A 19,705-nucleotide genomic window follows, 5' to 3' on the forward strand; every position below is an offset into this window, starting at 1 on the left:
ACATTTTTTTAAAGAGTGATTGATGGGGGAGGGCCCAGCCTATTGTAGGTGGAGATACTTCTGGGCTGGAGGTCCTGGGTTCTATAAGACAGCAGGCTGAGCAAGCCATGAGGAGCAAGCTAGTAAGCAGCTCCCCTTCATGGCCTCTGCATCAGCTCCTGCCTCCAGGTTCCTGCTCTGAGTTTCTTCCCTACCTGCTTTTGATGATGAACTGTTACATGGAAGTGTGAGTGGAAAAACAAAACCACAACCTTTCCTCTCAAGTTTCTTTTTGCTACAGTGTTCCATCACAACAATAGAAACCCTGACTAAGACAGAGTTCAAACAACTTTCGTTTAAAACTGATTTTGTCAAAGGTAACAATCAAGAAGATCAATTTCATGTCTGAAATAGTTCAACTGAGAATCTGGGATGGTGTTGTTATATATATCATCTACAATATCTATATCATCCTACAATAGAACACTATTGCATGTTTTCCTTTATCTATTTGGCCTGGTAAGGGTTGTCATTCAGGTAATCCAGCTAGGATATTTCTCTCTTGATGAAAATTTTGGTAATTTTCACCACTACGTTGGCTGATGTCATGAGACTGGCAAATGACTGTGTGTGTTACCTGTGTGCGGTCAGGCATGCTCAGCTTGTGCTGCTGTTGGTCCTGTAAGGAAAGGTTGCAGCTTATTTAGTCTACCTACACTCTGGTCCCTTAATGCATTGTCCCTGACATACACCTTGGAGTCGAGCAGAAGGTCACGTTTGGGGGCTCTGCCCATGCACTCTCATCAGAGCACTCTTAAAAGTTTGCCTTATATTTTGTTTCTTAAGTTAGGATTCTTAGTAAAGGCTTTACATGGCAGAAACTCATTAAGAATGGAACCTCCTCCATGAATGTGGAACAGTTGTCTTATAAGCTAAAGTATCCTGAGCCATGAAATGTTTTTGTTCCCTCTGTTCTACTCAATAGACAGTTTTCTTCGCCTCTTAAAAACCTGTCTTCAGCCAAGCATGGCAGTTCACGCTTTTAATCCCAGCACTTAGGAGGCAAGCTCTCTGTGAGTTCAAGGCCAGCCTGGTCTATGTAGTGAGTTCCAGCTAAGGGTATGTAGTGAGGTTCTGTCTCAATAAAACAGCAAACCCATCTTCAAAACAGCCTCAAATGCTGGTGTTCCGGCTCTTTATGGAACAGTAATTCCTGTCTGGTTTCATCCTAAAGTGTTTTCATTCTTTGTTTTTAGATGCTAATGAGAGCAGATGCCATCAGGGGAAGACACTTTATGGAGTTGGCTTGAGAGCTGGGGGAGAAAATCACCTTTGGCTTCTTAAAGGAAGCCTGTCTTTCCAAGCCTGTTGGGCTGCCTGCTGCCAGGACTCTGCCTGTCATGCTCTTTGGTGGATGGAAGGGATGTGTTTTCAGGCCGACTGCAGCAAGCCACAGAGCTGCCAGCTTTTTAGGACAGACTCTTCCAATTCCATGCTGATATTTTTTCAAAAATCCCAGACTGCAAATGGCTTGGGCCTTCTGCCTGAAGACGACGAGCCACATCTTCTGAGGCTAGGCTGGGGCAGGACGTCTTGGAGGAGGCAGGGCCTCGCCAGGGCTCCCCTCCCCCTTGCTGTATCCTCTGATGACCATCAGAGCTTACCCAGGGCTCGGCAGAAGAGAGACCATCTCAGTGAGGCAGCTCCACCTGGAGCGGAGCAGCATTCTAAACCGAATCGCTCGGAGGAAGTGAGTCCCAGCGCCTCTGTGGAGGTAAGCAGGTTTCCAGGGAGTGGAACTTAAATCTGCTCTTCCTCTTCCTTGCGTGAGCGATGGAGCCATTGCTATGGCCAGTGCTCACAGGCCCTGTGTGTGTGTAAAGCTGGATGGCGTTTCTTCGTAGGTCCTAGGAATGTTCATTTTCTGCAGGCCTGACAACTGTTCGTTTAAAGCAGAAAGCTGCTCGTTATCTGTTCTAAGCTGGTTCTTGGCTACAGGTAAGTGCAGCTGTGTGGGTGTGAGCCTCTACCAATGGTTTTGCAGTGTTGTCTGCCAGATTGCAGAACAGTAGATTGATGTAGTTGCAGTCAGTTTTCCTCCTCCATCTCCTGCCTGTAAACACATTCCTTACGAGTTGGTTTCTATTCCAGTTTGGTACTGTAGACCAAGATCTGACCTGCTGCGCTGGGACGCAGGAAGTCTACCAGCCAAGAGGCATCTGGGGGGAATTCTCATCAAGCTTATGTGCTAAGGGACATGCCACCAGTAGAACTTATTCTGCTCTTATTATGTTTCTTCGTTGTTGATCTTCCTGTGCAAATGATTAAAAGGAATGACTCATTCTATGCTCAGTCTGCCTTGATCACTGTGACTTATTTTTGTATTTGTTTTGTCCTAGTTGTCTCTGTCAAGTTGAAACCAGAGTGGGGAGGCTACTACTTGCCAGGCACTGTGTGTACTCATCACTGTACTGTGTCATTTTGTTTAATTTTCATGGCAATATTTCCAAGTAGGTATTACTAACTTTGTTTTACTAGTGAGGAAACTAAGGACCAAAGAGGTTGAGCAGCTTGCCTGTGATGATGCAGCCAATGAGCAGCAGGTCTGGGATTGGAATCCAGCTTTACTGTTTAGGAAACCCTTTCACGGAAGCATTAGAGAATACTGACCACTCTTGGTTTACTGTGTCCACAACCATTTATGGAGACCTACCATCAATGAGAGGTACTTCTCTAAGTACTAGAAGTGTGAAGTGTGTAAGACATGTAGCTAGAGTTTTCCTGCCTTGCCCACAGGACAAATCTTTGTCACCAGCCAGTCCCACAGCTGCTCAGACCCAACCAAGTAAACATAGAGACTTATATTGCTTACAAACTGTATGGCCGTGGCAGGCTTCTTGCTAACTTTTCTCATAGCTTAAATTAATCCATTTTTTATAAATTTATACCTTGCCACGTGGCTCGTGTCTTATTGGCATCTTCACATGCTGCTTGTCCTGGCGGGTGGCTGGCCATGACTCTTCTGCCTTCCTGTTCTTTTATTTCTCCTCTCTGTTAGTCCCGCCTATACTTCCTGCCTAGCCACTGGCCAGTCAGTGTTTTATTTATTGACCAATCAGAGCAATTTGACATACAGACCATCCCACAGCACAGCCAAGTGCAGACCATCTCAGACACCTGCACTCAGGCTCTTGGTCCTAATCATCCTCTATGCGGATCTGCTGGGTAAAGCCACAGGGAACCTGAGAACGGGCTCCCACAAGACATACAGAACATCCCACAGCAAAGACATGGTCTGTGTCCTCAGAGGACACTGAAACATGAAGCTAAGTCTTTCCAGTAGTGTGTGACTATGGCATTAACAGAACCTAGCCCTGTGCATGTTAGGCATGTGCTCTACCATTGAACAGGGGGATGTCCTTAAGGAGTTTAAGCAGGGAAGGACAGCAGTTTCCCCTATCCAAGGGAAGTATGTTCTGAGGACCTCAATAGAACCTTGAAATTAGTACTGGTTCTCTGTATAGACTGCTGCATGCCAGAACATGATGATGATGATGATGATGATGATGATGATGATGATTATTTTAAAGACTCATTTAGTTGTGTGAGTTTCTGCCTGCATGTATGTGTGTACACCACATCTGTGCCTGGTGTCTAAAGAGTCAGAGCAGGAAATCAGATCTCCTAGAACGGGAGTTCTGGACAGTTATGAGCCACCTTGTGGGTGCTGGGAATAAAACCCTGATCCGCAGCAAGAACAAATACTCTTAACTGCTAAGCCATCTCTCCAGCTCCTGCCCTTCTATTCTTTTTGTTTGTTTGTTTTAGTTTTAGTTTTGTTTTGTTTTTTTTAACAACAGAGTTTGTAGACCAGGCTAGCCTCAAACTGACAGAGATCTGTCTACTTCTGCCTCCTGAGTGCTGGGGTCAAAGTCATGTGCCACCACTGCCGGCTTGCCATTTTATTCTTAATGTAGATTTTGTCATAGCACCTTCAGTTTAGAATTTTTTTTTTCTTATTAAATTGAGAACTTTCACATTTCACTTAGAAGAAAGCACTTGGCTTTTCTTGGACATATCTGGATTCTCAGCATCACTATTTTGCTTTTGGGCAGCTACTTAGATCTGCCTGCCTCTGCCTCCTATGTTGGGATCAAAGGCGTGAGCTATTTTTAAACTTATTCTTTGAGGATTCCATGCCATTTGTTGTGATCATATCCACTCCTCCCCCAACTGCTCCCAGATCCACCCCCACTTTCCCACTTGCTCAACTTTGTGCCCTTAAAAAAACAAAACAAAATAAATAAAAAAACTACCTGTTAAGTCCAGCTTGTGTTCCCCAAATATTCTATGTGTGGCCTTCCACTGGACATGGGTGACTTCTCAGGAGTTATACTATTAGAGAAAATTGACCTTTCTCTCCCAGCAGCTAATAATTGCCAATAGTTCTTGGCTAGCGGTGAAACTTAGTGCCCAATTCTCCTTTCCATGCTGTGAGTTCAGAGGTACAGCTGCCCTGCTGTGTTCAAAAGACACCATTTCCTTATGGTTATCCACTACTACATCTGGCTCATATTCTTTGTTCCCCCTTTTCTCTGAACCTTTGGAGGACAGGTAATATGTATGTTACATTTAAGGCTGAACATTCTGCAGTTTATTATCTGCACCTAGTTATGGGTCTGAGTGTTAATCATCATCTACTACAAATAGAAGCTTCTCTGATGAGAGTTGAGAGATGCCCTAATCTATGGGTATAGTGCTAAGTCATTAGGAATCAGTTTAATGCTGTGTCCATCTAGCAAAATGTGGTGATATTTTATCTGTGTCCACCAAGAACATTTATCTGAAGTGACAGAGCTGGGCAGGAAAAGGATGTGATGTAGCTGGATGGAGAGAGCAAATGATAGAGCAGAACAGAAAGGCATGTAGGAGTGGGTATACAGGGAGTAGGTCTCTTTGGAGACTGAGGTGTCGGTGAGGTGAGGTTACCTTGTGGCTTGTCCTATTCCTCTGATCTCTCAGGTTTTCACCCCTATATCTGGCTCTGGGTTTGTATTTAATAAGACCGTTTAGCAATTCATCTACAGCAGAAAAACAGTAGATTTCTCCTCTAGGGCTTATGACCTGTCTAGCTACAGGTTCTTGGACCAACAATGGTGGTTTCATCTTGTGGAATTTTCTGCTTAATCTTTTTGGGCTTGCAGTGACCAGAGGTCACTTAAACCATGGAAAGTGAAACCACAGATAATAACAGCTCTAGTCAGATGTCCCTGTGCAATGAGTAGATTGGAAAAGGAATATATATATATATATATATATATATATATATATATATATTCAGTAAAGTAGGCTCCAGACAAGAGAAATGCTTTACTATCAAAGTAAGCGAAAGATACAAAAAAGAGCAAGAATTCCCTTAGACATGTGCCCCTGCACCTGGAGACTTTAGCATCATCAGCTTCACTTGAAGGTTGTGTTCAAAACAGATCACTGGGCCCCAACTTCAGAATTTCAGAATCCACAGATTTAGAGTGGGGCCTAAAAATTTGATTTTCTAAGTTTCTGGGGAAGACTAGTGCTTTGATCCAGGAACCAGACCTTAGAGCCTCTGCCTTACAGGATGGGGGGTGGGTGGGTGGGTATAGGATACAGAGCATGGGATATACAGAGCATGGGATTAGCCTTAAGGATGGGATTAGCCATAAGCAGGATACCTCTTTCATTGTGATATGGAGGAAGGATTTCATGGATATAGCAAAAGTGGGTATTTATAGGTTTGCTAAAAGGAATTCTTAAGTCATTTCTTGGTTCTTCTGAAGTGTGGTAGATTGGAAGCAGAAACATGTAGGGTGGGGTTTGGGAAGATCAGGGGTTTGGGAAGAGTGGCAAGGGTCTGAACTAGCCTTTGTGACAGCTAGAAGATGGCAAACTAGGTAAGGAAATAGGAAGCCTTGTAGGTAGTCTTGTAGATGGAGACCATGTACTTACAGTAGTGTGCTGATCTTTCCAGTTGTGTGAGTCTTCTCAGTAGCTCCCAGCAACCCTGCCAGGGAAAGGCTGGTAGTTTGACTCATCCAAGTTAGGAAATCTGCTAGGTGGTTTGTGCAAAAGGAAATTGGGGCATGGAAATTAAGGTTTTCAAGGGAGTGGATGACAGAGAATAAAAAAGATAAGAAAGGAGGCAAAGGTAGGGCGAGCTGACTGATAGAAGGCAGAAGCCTGTCACTTAGGTTCCCATGGTCAAAGCAGATAGCGAGGAACGGTGATTATGGGAAAGGCAGGAGGCCATCTGCAGTGTCGGGGATTTGAATTTAGGATTTGGTGGTGGAGACGTTCTGGTAGTGACAGGACCTGAGGTGCAGCTGTGGAAGACACTGCTGAAGTGTGATGGAGAGAGAGGTTTACTGGAGATGAGGAGCCTAAAGAACTCAGGCAGCCTCACAGAGCATGGTAGTGAGCTGTCTGTTGCAAGATATTTGACCACACTGTGAACCCCGAGAGTGCATTATCTACTGGAAAAACCTGCTTCTAGCTGTGGTGTGCCTCAGCCCTAGCACACACCTTTAATCTAAGAGCTTTCTGCTTGAATAGTGTAAACAGAATTAAACAAAGTCAGCCATAGGTCAAGAGGTGGAGCAAGCAAGCAGTTGACAGGAAGTGAACAAAAGATTATAAGAAAAAACCATGGGAGGGAGTGCTGGAGAGATGGGTCAGTGGTTGAGAGCACTGGCTGCTCTTCCAGAGGATCTGGGTTCAATTCCCAGCACCCTTATGGCAGTTCACAACTGTCTGTAACTCTACTTCCAGGGGATCTAATGCCGTCACACCAATGCACATAAAATAAAGTTAAATAAATTTTAAAAAGAAAGAAAGAAAGAAAACCCATAGATAGTAAGAGGGAGTCAGGAGGATGGATAAGAGGGATTCACAGGAAGGAGACTTTTTTTTTCCCCCAGAGCTGAGGACCAAACCCAGTGCCTTGCACTTGTTAGTCAAGCGCTCTACCACTGAGCTAAATCCCCAACCCCGGAAGGAGACTTTTTTGAGACAGTAGAAAAGAGGAGAGGCTTCTAGGAAAACAGCAGAGGAGGATGGTCAGCTAGGTGCTTTCTCTGCCTCTGAGCTAGCAGGGTTTCACTCCAGCATCTGGCTCCCGGGTCTTTATTGATTAAGATTTTGTTAAAAACAACAGTTGTTCTTGTGGGAACTGAAATGGTCGTTAACATGATGGTGTTAACAGCAACAGCTAGTGTTCACCACACTCCTGTGTGCCAGGTGCCATTCTGAGCCCTCGACTTACTGTTGTTCTCAGTCCACACACCACGTCTGTGCAGCACTGTTACTGTCGCTGTTAGAGAAGAAGCTCAAGGGGAAAATAAGACTAGCCACCCAGCTAGCTAGTCTATGACCCGGGCAGTGTGAGTCTGTCCGGAGTCTGTTCTTGGGACCCTCTTACTCCTCAGGCAGGAGCTGGGATGAGGAGAGAATCTATCTGAAAGCCAGATGGCAACACCATGTAGAAAGGAGGAGTGAGGAATACACTAGGTGATAGCTGTGAGAGGAGCTGAAGCGAGTCCAGCAAGTTGGTAGAGGATGTGCTTGCAGAAAGGCCGAAGTGGTGGTTCACAAAGGACATGGAGAGGGCAGGCAGCACAGGCCAACTATGACCAATGACACTGGCAATGGATCAGTAAAACTGTCCATACAGTAGACTTTTACCAGGCAGTCTTTTGAGGGGTACTGAAAACACAGCTCAGGCTTTATTGAATTCAGTTGCATGCTGGGAGGAAGACCCTGGGCTTGTATTGTCTAGAGACTTCTTTTGCTTGTTCCTCTGTGGTGGGCAGTGGCTACAAACTGCTGCTGTTACTGAACAGAATTTCACAGCTCTACGGTCTGATGAAGGGGGTGGACATGGAGGAGAACTGCAAATGAACTGGGGAGGAGGGATGGGTCTTTGCTGCAGGAAGCGCTGCAGAGACATCGAAGAGTTTGGTATCACGTGAAGACTGCAAGCATTGCTAGAAAATGGGGCAGTCTTGAGAGCCGTACAACTCTGTTAAACCTCTGTGCTATGTTTAGGAGCTTAGTGCTTTACCCTCAAGGCCATGGAAAGCTCTGGAAAGTGGTAAGGTTACCTGTGCATTCCAGGTACTTAACTGGCAGGCATTTCCTTGAGGAGACGCTTGAGAGTTCAAACTTCTGTTTAAGCAGTAGAGAAAAAAAGTAGAAGAATATATTTGCCCTATGGCTTTTATCCTAGTCAGTGATGACTGGCCAGTGCTAGTGGTTTCTAGTTTATTCTGTTTTCATAGAGGTAGGACAAGTAGCTATGTGTCCAAAGCTGGGAGAAATTGGTATGCACTGTTCTGGGTTTTCCTGAAATGCCTGCAGTACTCTAAAGGTATTGGCTTGTCAGAATGAATTGTTCATCCTTTTGGATACATGTACATTATGATGCCCACGAGCAGGGACTGTGGACACTTTGAAGTGGGTAGGAGTGCCATTTATTCCTTTGTCTCCACTGAAGAGGAAGAGTTAGTCTGGTTCCACTTGAGCGCTGTGCTCTTCTGTGTCAAGAGCCTCTGAACTGTGGCAAAAGGGCAGGAGGCTGGTTAAGTGGGTCTGGAACGGGCACTGTAGGCGTGGTTCAGCCCCAGCAATTAGCTGCCACCGGTCCTGCTTTGTGAAGGAGGCCAGGAAGGAAGGTCCACATGGACGACAGTTTGACGTTAGGAAGACTCAGGTGTTCTCTCTACTGTGATTATTCCCCATTCCAGTCACTGATAGAAGCAGTTGCTTCTACAGCCTTTCATCTGCAGCTGTCTGCTGCTTGCTTTTCCTGAGAACTCCAGGCTGACTCCTTGTACTGCCTGAGCTGGCCTCTTATCAGAAGAGAAGATAAGGCACGGGTTTGGGCAGCCAGGAGAACAACTTACATAAGCAAGGACAGCTTCTCCAGCAGTCCTGCTTTGCTTTTGTTTTGTCACGCCCCGCCCCAACTCTCCATGGCTTTCTGCTTGCTTGCTTGCTTGCTTTTGGTTTGTATTTTAAATTTTCCTCTAAATCCTTTAGGCTGTGAAATTATTGCCAAGAGTTCATTTATTCTTCTGGTTATTACTCTGACAAATTTGGAATCCCTCGGGGCCTAGATTTTTTTCACATTCTAACTCCTAGTTCCCTAACAGACAAGCTAACAAACTTTGCCATTTTTTTCTCTTCTAGCACTAGGTCCCCTTCCAGGCCCCTGCTTTGGGTAGTCTGTGTGGGTCTCGGCACCCTCTCCCCACTGTAATCGTACACAAGTGGCTATCACATCTCGAGAAAGACTGGGTAGCCTGTTTCCTTGCTCTGTATGTAAGAGCAGAAATCCCTGCAGGCCCAGCTTCCCTTCTCAGAGCATTAGTTTCTGGACCACAGCACCTCTCGTATTTCCCTATCGTAACTGCCCAGTTTCCCATCTACTGTCCTGAGCTCCTCCTTTAATATTCTGCTTTACTGTGTGCAACCAGTGAAACTGTGTTTGCCACCTCCATTGTCTTAGTCCATTCGGACTGTTGTAACAGCATGCCACAGGCGGTGACTTGTGTACCACAGACATTTCTTTCTCACAGTTCTAGAGGCTGCAGAAGTTCAAGATAAAGGCTTTGGCAGGTCAGATTTTTGATGAGGAGCCTGTTCCTCATAGGCACTTGCTTCTTCTCACATGATGGGGAGGTAAACAAACTCCATGAAGCCTGTTTTAGAAGGATAGCACTCACCTCCCAAAGGCCTCATGTCCTAAATATCATCTCCTTGAGGGGTTAAGATTTCAACATACAATTTGGGGTATGCAGACATTTATTCTGTAGAACTTCTGATTATAATTTGTTCAGAATTAGGTTTTTTTAAATATTTATGTTTATTTTATATGTATGGGTATTTTGCTTGCATGTGTGTGATGCATATGTAGGTGTACTAGATGCATGTATGCAGTCCCTGAGAAGGCCAGGAGAGGGTGCTGGATCCTCTGGCACTGGAGGTACAAACAGTTCTTAGCTGGCGTAAGGGTGCTGGGATTTGAACCCTGGTCCTCTGTAAGAGCAGCATGTACTCTTAACCGGTGAGCTCTCTCTCCAGCCCTTCAGAATTGGATTCTTTTTCTTTTTCTTTTTTTCCCCCGAGGCAGGGTTTCTCTGTGTAGCTTTGCACCTTTCCTGGAACTCACTCTGTAGCCCAGGCTGGCCTTGAACTCACAGAGATCCACCTGGCTCTGCCTCCTGAGTGCTGGGATTAAAGGCATGCGCCACCACCGCCCGGCTGGGTTCTTTTTAAAAAGACTTCTGCCATCCTACCTTCTATCATGCACCTCTCCCCCATTCAGTATTTCATAGTTTTTGAAGTAAAATACTTTGTTTCAAGTTTCTTTCTCTTATTTCCTCAAAAATAAATACACAAATAAATGATAAGCTGTTTCTTTAAAAATAAAATTCTATTTAACTTTAACAAGCTCAGTTTTCTACTTCTGGGACTCTAATCTTTTTTCTTTTTTTTTCTTTTTTTGGTTTTCCGAGTCAGGGTTTCTCTGTGTAGCTTTGCGCCTTTTCCTGGAACTCACTTGGTAGTCCAGGCTGGCCTCGAACTCACAGAGATCCACCTGGCTCTGCCTCCCGAGTGCTGGGATTAAAGGCGTGCGCCACCACCGCCCGGCGGGACTCTAATCTTGAGCGATGATTCCTACAGAAAGTGCTTGATGCACAATGGTAGGATGCTATTTATTTTGTATTAACTCATTGTCTCTCTCAGGATAGTGTCTTGTTATGTAACCCTGTCCTAGAATTCACTATGAGCCAAGCTGACTTTGAATTTCCATTAACCCTCCTGCCTCTGCCTCCCAAGTACTGGTATTACAGGTAAAAGTTCACCTCGTCCAGTGGCATTTTCGGACATATATCAATATACTTTATTCTTTTCTCACCGTGTAGCCCTGTCTTGTCTGGAACTTGCTATGTAGACCAGGCTGGCCTCAAATTCACCAAGACCTTCCTGTCTCTGCCTCCCGAGTGCTAGAACAGAGGGGCAACCAGACATGCTTTGTCCTTATTGGACTCCTCCCTCGTTACTTCACACTGGTCCCTCCATACCTCCAACTCGTTCCCTCCTGCTTACCTGACACATAGAACCCCCATTTTTTCCTCTCCCCTTCCTCCTTTTCTTGTTTTCCCAGCATTCATTCGGGAGGCCGAGGCAGGAGAATCTCTCTGAGTTCCAGGATAGCCATGTCTACATAGTGAGACCCTCTTTCAAACAAGTAAACAAACAAACAACTCCTTTTCTGGATGTTTGTGTAAATAAAATGTGATATGTAGTCTTTAGTATTTGACTTCTTTCTCTTAGCATATTTTTAATTTAAAAGATTTATTTTATGTGTATGAGTGTTTTGCCTGAATGTATGAGACTTTATTTATTTTTTCTCTGCCTGTCTGCCTCCTTTCTCCTCCTTCTGCTCCTTTTTTGAAACAGAGTCTCTGTGTAGCTCAGCCTGGCCTGAGCTCACATGGGTCTCTCTGCCTCAGCTTCCTGAGTGAACTGCAAAGCCTAACAAAGTTCTAATTCTTGGTGGTATAGTTATTGTGATTGTTGTGAAGGATGTAACGTACATCTTTACATTAAATGCTGTTATTTGCTTTACATTAAATGGCTGCCCTGGAACTCACTTTGTAAACCAGGCTGGCCTTGAATTCAGAGATCCATTCACTTCTGCTTCCCAAGTGCTGGGACAAAAGGCCTGTGCCACCATGCCTGGCAGTCAGTATGCACTCTTACACTAAGAGTGACGTCTTTTAGTTTGCATTTTGTTTCTAGAATCTTTTTTTTTTTTGTTTGTTTGTTTGTCGAGACAGGGTTTCTCTGTGTAGCTTTGCGCCTTTCCTGGAACTCACTCTGTAGATCAGGCTGGCCTCGAACTCACAGAGATCCACCTGGCTCTGCCTCCCGAGTGCTGGGATTAAAGGCGTGCGTCACCACCGCCCGGCTTGTTTCTAGAATCTTAAATTCTGTATTCCTGGTTATATATGTGTTCGTATTTCTCTGATTGCTTAGATGATATTCTCTTTGGCACCCATTTAAAGCATTTCACTAGCTAGTCACGAGTTGTTTTATGCTTGGGGCTTGTTGCCCATCTCGCTTCTATGTTGGATGTGGGCTTGCTGCTCTCTTCAGATTGGAAAGTAGTTGACCACGTTTCTTCAGGTGTGTGTTGCCTCCTTTCCTGGCCTTCCTTTCCTTTGAGAATTCTATTACAAATGCATAGCAACTTGGGTTTGTTTTTGGTTTACTAATGCTCTGGTCACTTCTTTCTAGTCTTTTTTCCTTCTTTTTGTTTCAGTTGAAACCTTCTATTAAAACTCTTCAATTTTCTATACATTTTCCAAACCTGCCATGAAATCACCATAGTGAACAGCCAGGCATGGTGGCATAGACCCATAATCTCAGTTCTTGGGAAGTGGAGACAAGAGCATAAAATGTTCAAGGTTATCCTTAGCTACATCATGAGTTCAGGGCCATCCTGGGCTACAAGAGAACTTTTCTCAGAAACAAACAAAAACCACCAAGTGTATTTTGCATCTTAGACAGTGTAGTAGTCATTTTCAGAAGCTCTAGACTCTGAGTAGTTTACTGAATACAGGATTAGTTCCCCTTGTCTGTCAGAAATAGCAAACCCTGGATAAACTATATTATCTTATTATATGAACATACTTGTGAGGAAGTTGAATTCATGAATTAGGCACAGCCAGGGACTATATCAGCCGGTTTTTCTATTACCGTATTAAAATACCTGAGCTAATCAAAGTATGAAGAGTAAAGGTTTGTGGTGGCTCATGGATTCAGCAGTTAGAGTCTGTGGTTGGTTGACTTGTTGCTTGTGGGTCTATGGGGCACAGTCTATCATGGTGGGAGTATGTGGCAGAGGAGAGGCCTGGGATCCAATTGCTTCTCCCCATTGACTTCCTCTGGCTAGGCCTTTCTTCCTACTTCTTAAAGTTTCTGTTGGAAGACCAAACCTTTAACACTTGGATCTTTGGTGGACATGTCAAACCCAAACTATGGCAGAGACTAATATCAATAACTGATAAAGTAATAAAACAATGACTGTATTTAGTAAAATATGGGTTACTTGAACATATGCACTGTTACAATGACAGATAACCAAGGTAGCTATGATTAATAGGCAGGTAGCAAATACAGTGTAGATACAATACAAAGGGGTAATTCAGGTTCCAGGAGGGATAGACTAGGATGGCATGGGATTTTATCACGCTATGAAGAATAATGTGCAGTTTAGAACTTATGCATTGTTTTGTTCTGGAATTTTCCATTTAATATTTTCAGAATGCATTGATGTTTGGTAACTGAAACCACAGCAAGCAAAATTATGGCTTAGGAAGAACTACTATATGTTTACCTTCTACAGCTTCTTGAATATGTGTATTGAAATAAAATGATTATTTCATTTTGTGATGCTTAATCACACCTATGGCCTGTGCACAGGAGGCAAGTGCCGTATTCCTAACCCTTTGGTTCTTTTGAGACAGGGTCTTTTACATAGCTAGGTGGTTACATAGCCCAAGCAGTTCTTAATCTCATGACCCTCCTGTGTCAGCCTTCTGAGTGCTGAGATTAAAGTGTACATCACCATATTTCATTTTTCCTTCCTTCTTTCCTTCCTTCCTTCCTTCCTTCCTTCCTTTCTTCTTTTTCTCTCTTTCTCTCTCTCTCTCTCTCTCTTTCTTTCTTTTTTGGAGCTGAGGACCGAACCCAGGGCTTTGTGCTTGTTAGGCAAGCGCTCTACCACTGAGCTAAATCCCCAACCCATTTCTTTCTTTCTTTCTTTCTTTCTTTCTTTCTTTCTTTCTTTCTTTCTTTCTTTCTTTCTTTCTTTCTTTCTTCCTTCCTTCCTTCCTTCCTTCCTTCCTTCCTTCCTTCCTTCCTTCCTTCCTTCCTTCCTTTCTCCATTAAAGGCTCAGTGCTAGGGTTGGAATCCAGGGCCTCTCTCATGCTGGATTAGGTCTCTATCACTGAGCTATACCACCAGCCTGGATCAATTTTTTAAATAATTAATTTAAAAATTATTATTATTGATGTGTGTGGTCTGCATGTGTATGATGTGGAGCCAAGGGCATGGATGACGTGGTGGTCAGAGGACGTCATGGAGTTGGTTCTGGAAACTGAACTCGGGCCGTCAGGCTTGCACACCTGGCACTTTACTTACTTGATACCTGCCCAGGATCAGGTTTAACTGAAAGAGGTTTTCCCTGTCAGGACTTAGTTCCTGCTTATATCTCCATGTCTGGCTATTAATTAGGCACTTGCTTTTGTAAGTTTTACTTAGGAGGCTGCTGGTGACTTTGTGTCCCTGTGGGTGTTCTTGAGCTTGGCTCTGAAGTGTAGTCAAACTGTTTGAAAAACAATTTGATCTTTTGTTAGTGTTACTTTTGGTTTTTCGAGAAAGAGTCTCATTTGGTAGCTCTGGCTGTCCTGAAATTTACTGTGTAGACCAGGGTGGCCTCGATCTCATAGAGATGTTTGCCTCTGCTTCCTGAGTGCTGGGATTAAAGGTGTGCACCACCATACCTAGCCCTTTATTATTAGTTCTCTAACTAGTGCCCTATGAATTAGAAAATTCCCAATCCAGTTTTGTGGAGCAGGTGCTGTTCCCAGCCTTGTGAAGTTCAGTACTGCTCTTACAACCATTTCTAGATCCTTCCTTGGCCTGGGGTGGTTTCCTCACACCCAGGAGAGTTCTGCCCTGTGCATTCCTCTCCTCTAGACTCCAGCTGCATCTCTTCAGCTCAGACAGAGGGTCTCCTTATGTAGTTTGGGCTGCTGTCAAACTCATAGTCTTTCTGCCTCTATTTCCCAAATGCTATGACTACAGGTAGGTGTAGCCAGAAGTTTTCCTGGTCCCACCCGGCTCGCAGCCGCTCAGACCCAAATAAATACACAGACACTTATATTAATTTAAACTGTTTGGCCTAATGGCTCAGGCTTCTTGCTAGCTAGATCTTACACTTAAATTAACCCATAATTCTTATTTATGTTTAGCCATGTGGCTTGGTACCTTTTCCCAGTTCTGCCTTAACATCTTGTTTCTCATGGCGGTGGTGGCTGGCAGCATCTCCTGACTCAGCCTTCCACTTCCCAGAATTCTCCTCTCTGCTTATCCCGCCTACACTATTCTTCCTGCCTGGCTACTGGCCAATCAGCATTTTATTTATCATCAATCAATCAGAGGAACACATTTCACAGCATACAGAAAGACATCCCCAGGGCCAGAGAGATGGCTCAGAGGTTAAGAGCACCGACTGCTCTTCCAGAGGTCTTGAGTTTAATTCCCAGCACCCACATGGTGGCTCACAACCATCTGCAATGAGATCTGGCACCCTCTTCTGTGTACATAATAAATAAATCTTTTTTTAAAAAAATGACATCCCCAGCAGGTACGTGCCACCAAATCTGGCTTTATACATGCTTTTTAAAACATTTTGATGACTTGGCATGGTGTCACATTCCTTTAATCCCAGCATTTGGGAGTCAGAGACAGGCGGGTCTCTGTGGGTTCAGTGCCATAGGCTCAAAAATAATTTGTTTTTGTTTTTGTTTTCTGTTTTGGCATTCATAGTAGCAAAACTACTCATTCTTGGAGACTCACTCCAAGCTTCATGTCTCATGGTTCTGTTTTCAGGCCACTCGGAACTACCAAATATGTCCTTGACCATATCTTCCAGAGTTTTCAGTTACTGTCCCAGTCTACTTCCATGCTTCCCACACTAATAGGAAGTGGAGTCGATAACAGCTTATTCTTGAATGACTTTTATTTAACCCCTGGTCCTATGGAATTTTCTACTGAAGTCACTCCTGCTGGGGTCGTTGGTAAATTCCCAACTGCCCATCAGATTTGTTCCTGTCAGCCTGTATTTATTTGATAGGAGGCCACTCGGCCTTGTCTCTCACGGCTGACTGTACTTTGTGTCTTGTTAGTGTGCACCCTCCTGCTTCGCGGTCCTTCTCTCTGACTACAGTGTCTGAGTATTGAGCTCACCTCATGCACTGGAACCCGCACTTGTGCCTTGAATGCCTGTGTCCTTCGCTCATGTGCTCTTTTATTGTAGTTTACCTTTTCTGTGGCTTCAGCTGCCATGTGGGAACATGGATCCCAGTCTGAGTCTTCACTGACATTTCCTAGAGATGTTGTCCATTCGATATGTCTGTAACATGACTTGCCCATTATTTCCCCGTACTCTGTCTCAGTTTGACATTACTGTACAGTCAGCCTTTCATGCAGCCTAGAAACACTGGTGTTATCTCCGACTCATTTTCCCCAACTCCCAGGTCTATTTTGGCTTTACACATATTAGCTCTTTAATATTTTGAAATTTATCCCACGAGAGGAATTTCCAGTGATGATGGCAGACTGAAGTGGCCTCCTGGTCCTTCACAGATAATAATGATTTTTTTTTTTTTTTTAAGACAAAGGACATAAAGGAACTGGAAAGAACCCAGAAGAATATATAAGCTAGAGGAAAGTTTAATTTTGAAAGATGAAAACTGGAGGTGATAAAATGTTCATTTGCACTTTAAAAAAGTGTTGCCCGCGGGCACCCAACAGGCTCCCTACTAGAGGAAAGTGCTGAGAGGAAGCCTGACTGCCTCCTGGTGGCCAGGACCAGGGTGTGCAGTAGTGCTGTGCGTACACTTAGCAGCAGGACCTTCCTTTTCTTTTATTTTCTTTTCTTTTTCAAGACAGGGTTTCTCTGTGTAGTTTTAGTACCTGTCCTGGATCTCACTCTGTAGACCAGACTGGCCTCGAACTCACAGAGATCCGCCTGGCTCTGCCTCCCAGTGCTGGGATTAAAGGCGTGCGCCACTGCTGCCGGGCGCAGGAGGAGGACCTTTTAAGGAAAACAAACAACCAAGCAGATGGACCCCATATCCTGACTGAGCTACAGTCCCCGCCTGCACCCTGTGCTGTGGCGTGGGGACTGCAGGAGGCCTGGTGAGGAAGCACACAGGGACGAGGAAGGCTCGGGTGGATATGGGAAGACAGTCTGTGCCAGGCTGAGCTTAAGGCTTTTGCCTCTTACACCAAGTACATCTCCCAACCATGAGGAAGCAGGTGATCAAAGTCTCAAGTCTTAGACTCACTTAGACTCAGAAAACAGAGTCGTGACTGAAAAGTTAGAGAGGATTCCTCTCTAAGCAAAGAAAACAGAGTGATGGCTCTCAACACGACATCTGAATCACCACCTTCCAGACTCAGGGAACGTCTCAGAAGGGGGGCGGAGGGCAGGGAGAGTGCTGCCAAGCAGTCTTCTGGACAGTATGACAGTTGCTTTCACGAACTCACTGCAGCTGTGGTTCCTGAGACCTGACGAAGACTGGCCCTGTCACGGTTCTATCATGTATGGAGGAGGGACTCCTGAGGCCTCACCCCTCCTTAAGGAACTGCCCACGGTTAGTTAGTGGTTGCTGGAGGAGGGGTATCATTTCCTTTTCCTTATCCACTGAGAAGTTGCCCACCCTCCAGCAAATAACTGCTGAGCCATGGTCATGCAATCAAGCATAATTCAACTCAGTGGGGGAAGACATGAGATTGGGGGGGAGGGCACTGCTGGGAAGAGGTGGGGAGAGGATAATGGGAGGTGACAACATTCCTCATATGCATGTGTAAAACTGTCAAAGAATAATTTTTTAAAAAGGAAATCAGAGTGAGACTAGGCCTCAAACCGGAGTTTTGAGTATTTTATTGAGTATATTATTATTATAATCAGATAAAAGGCTGTCAACAGAAACTGACTCCATGTTGACTCAGATGATGGGATCAGCAGTCCAAAATGCCCAAGTAGCTGCTGTTTTTGTAGTCAGAAACTCAAAGGAAAACTGCCCATTTGAAGTGCAAAGAATTTCAGACCAGAAACAGAAGCAAACTACTTTTGTCACAAGTGTAATTGTGCATAAAAAAAATTGTATGGATTCTACATCAGAGATGGCAAAGTTGTAGGATATAAGGTCAATGTACAAAGATCAATTGTTTGATATATTAACAATGAAGATAGAAACTGAAGTTTTTAAAATGCGTAATAACGTTGAAAGCCATGGATTCTTTAGGAATAACAGACAAAAATACATCCAAAAGCTGTATACTGAGAACTGTAAAACATTGATTGCTGAGAGAAACTGAAGAAGGAAATACACAGAGAGAGAAGCTATTTTAATAGGTTGTCTAGTGTTTCCTCCAGGACCCCTGTGCTCTCTTCTCGTCCTCTGGATCCTCAGCATCCTACCTTATTTGGGAGCAGGGCATTTGCAAATGTAATTTAAGGAGCTCGAGAAGAGATATTTTATGGATTGACCTTAGAATCCAGTGACTAGTGGCATTACAAAGGAAAAAAATAAGCTGGGCGATGGTGGCGCATGCCCTTAATCCCAGCACTCGGGAGGCAGAGCCAGGTGGATCTCTGTGAGTTTGAGGCCAGCTTAGTCTACAGAGCAAGTTCCAGGAAAGGCTCCAAAGCTACACAGAGAAACCATCTTAAAACAACAACAACAACAAAAAGAAAGAAAGAAATAGAGATTGAGATTCTCAGAAAAGGAAGAGATTAGGTTTGGGTTGCTATAAACCAAGGGATGTTGTTTTAATTATTGTCCTATTGCTGTGAAGAGACATCATGACCAAGAAAACACTTATAAAAGAAAGCATTTAACTGGGGACAGTTTCAGTGGGTTAGTCCATGATCATCATGGTGGGAACCAGATAGGCAGGGTGCTGGACCAGTAGCTGAGATCCTTACATCCTGATCCACAGGCAACAGGCAGAGAGAGACACTGGGCCTGATGTGGACTTTTGAAACCTCAAAGTCCACTCCCAGTGACTCACCTCCTCCAACAAGGCCACATCCACTCCAAGGCCACACCTCCTAATCCTTCCCAAACAGTTCCACTAATTGGGAACCAAGCATTCAAACATGTGAGCCTATGGGGGCCTTTCTCATTCAATCCACCACAGATGTTAAAAGTCTCTGGGCGCTAGACAAGACAAAGAAAGGCTGTCTAGAGCTCTGTTGCAGAAGTGGTCCTGACATCTTGCCTTTAGACTTATGTCTCTGGAACCAAGACAAAGTTCTGTTGTTTTAATGCTAAATTTATGGTAACTTTTCATGACTGTTCTAAGAAACCAATATAGCTGTCTCATGGATCAGTACTGATGAGCAAAAAATGATTTTGGAAAAGGCAAAGTTAGATGACCTAAACTAACTAGAAAATTTGTTATAACTAGAAATTTAGTAATCCAATTGTTCAGGTCTCCAATAAATATATAGCAGATATTCAACATTAATCATTAGGAAATCCCAAGGGAAAACCACAGTATGCCGCCTCCACCTTCAAAAAGGAATCTAAAAGTCATCCATAGCAAATGTAGTCCGAGCTGACCTGGAATTTGGTATGTAGCCACAACTGGCCTTGAACTTGCAGTGATCCTCCTGCCTCTGCATCTGTCTCTGCTTCTGCCTCCCAAGTGCTGAGATTAAAGGCGTGTGCCACCACACACAGCTAAGCCGACATTTTTATAAAAGGGTGAGCTGAGCTCAGTGGTTGGGTTTGAAAACTGAAAATAGAGAGGGAACAGGGAGAGAGGAGGAGGAGGAGGAAGAGGAGGAGGAGGAAGGGAGCAAGACAGTTCTTTGAG

General features: G+C 44.3%; 1 protein-coding gene across 4 annotated transcripts in view; it reads left to right on the forward strand.

Moving 5' to 3' along the window:
- Kiaa0319l (KIAA0319 like) overlaps positions 1-19,705 on the forward strand; it is a 106,237-nt gene that overhangs the window by 36,608 nt on the left and 49,924 nt on the right. For all 4 annotated transcript variants that reach the window (XM_028885409.1, XM_028885410.2, XM_028885408.2 and 1 more), the window contains exon 3: positions 1,236-1,753. In XM_028885409.1, the coding sequence (XP_028741242.1) occupies positions 1,236-1,753 (518 nt within the window). The remainder of the gene's footprint in view (positions 1-1,235; positions 1,754-19,705) is intronic.

Source organism: Peromyscus leucopus, chromosome 2 (genome assembly GCF_004664715.2).
Source record: "Peromyscus leucopus breed LL Stock chromosome 2, UCI_PerLeu_2.1, whole genome shotgun sequence".
NCBI lineage: Eukaryota > Metazoa > Chordata > Mammalia > Rodentia > Cricetidae > Peromyscus > Peromyscus leucopus.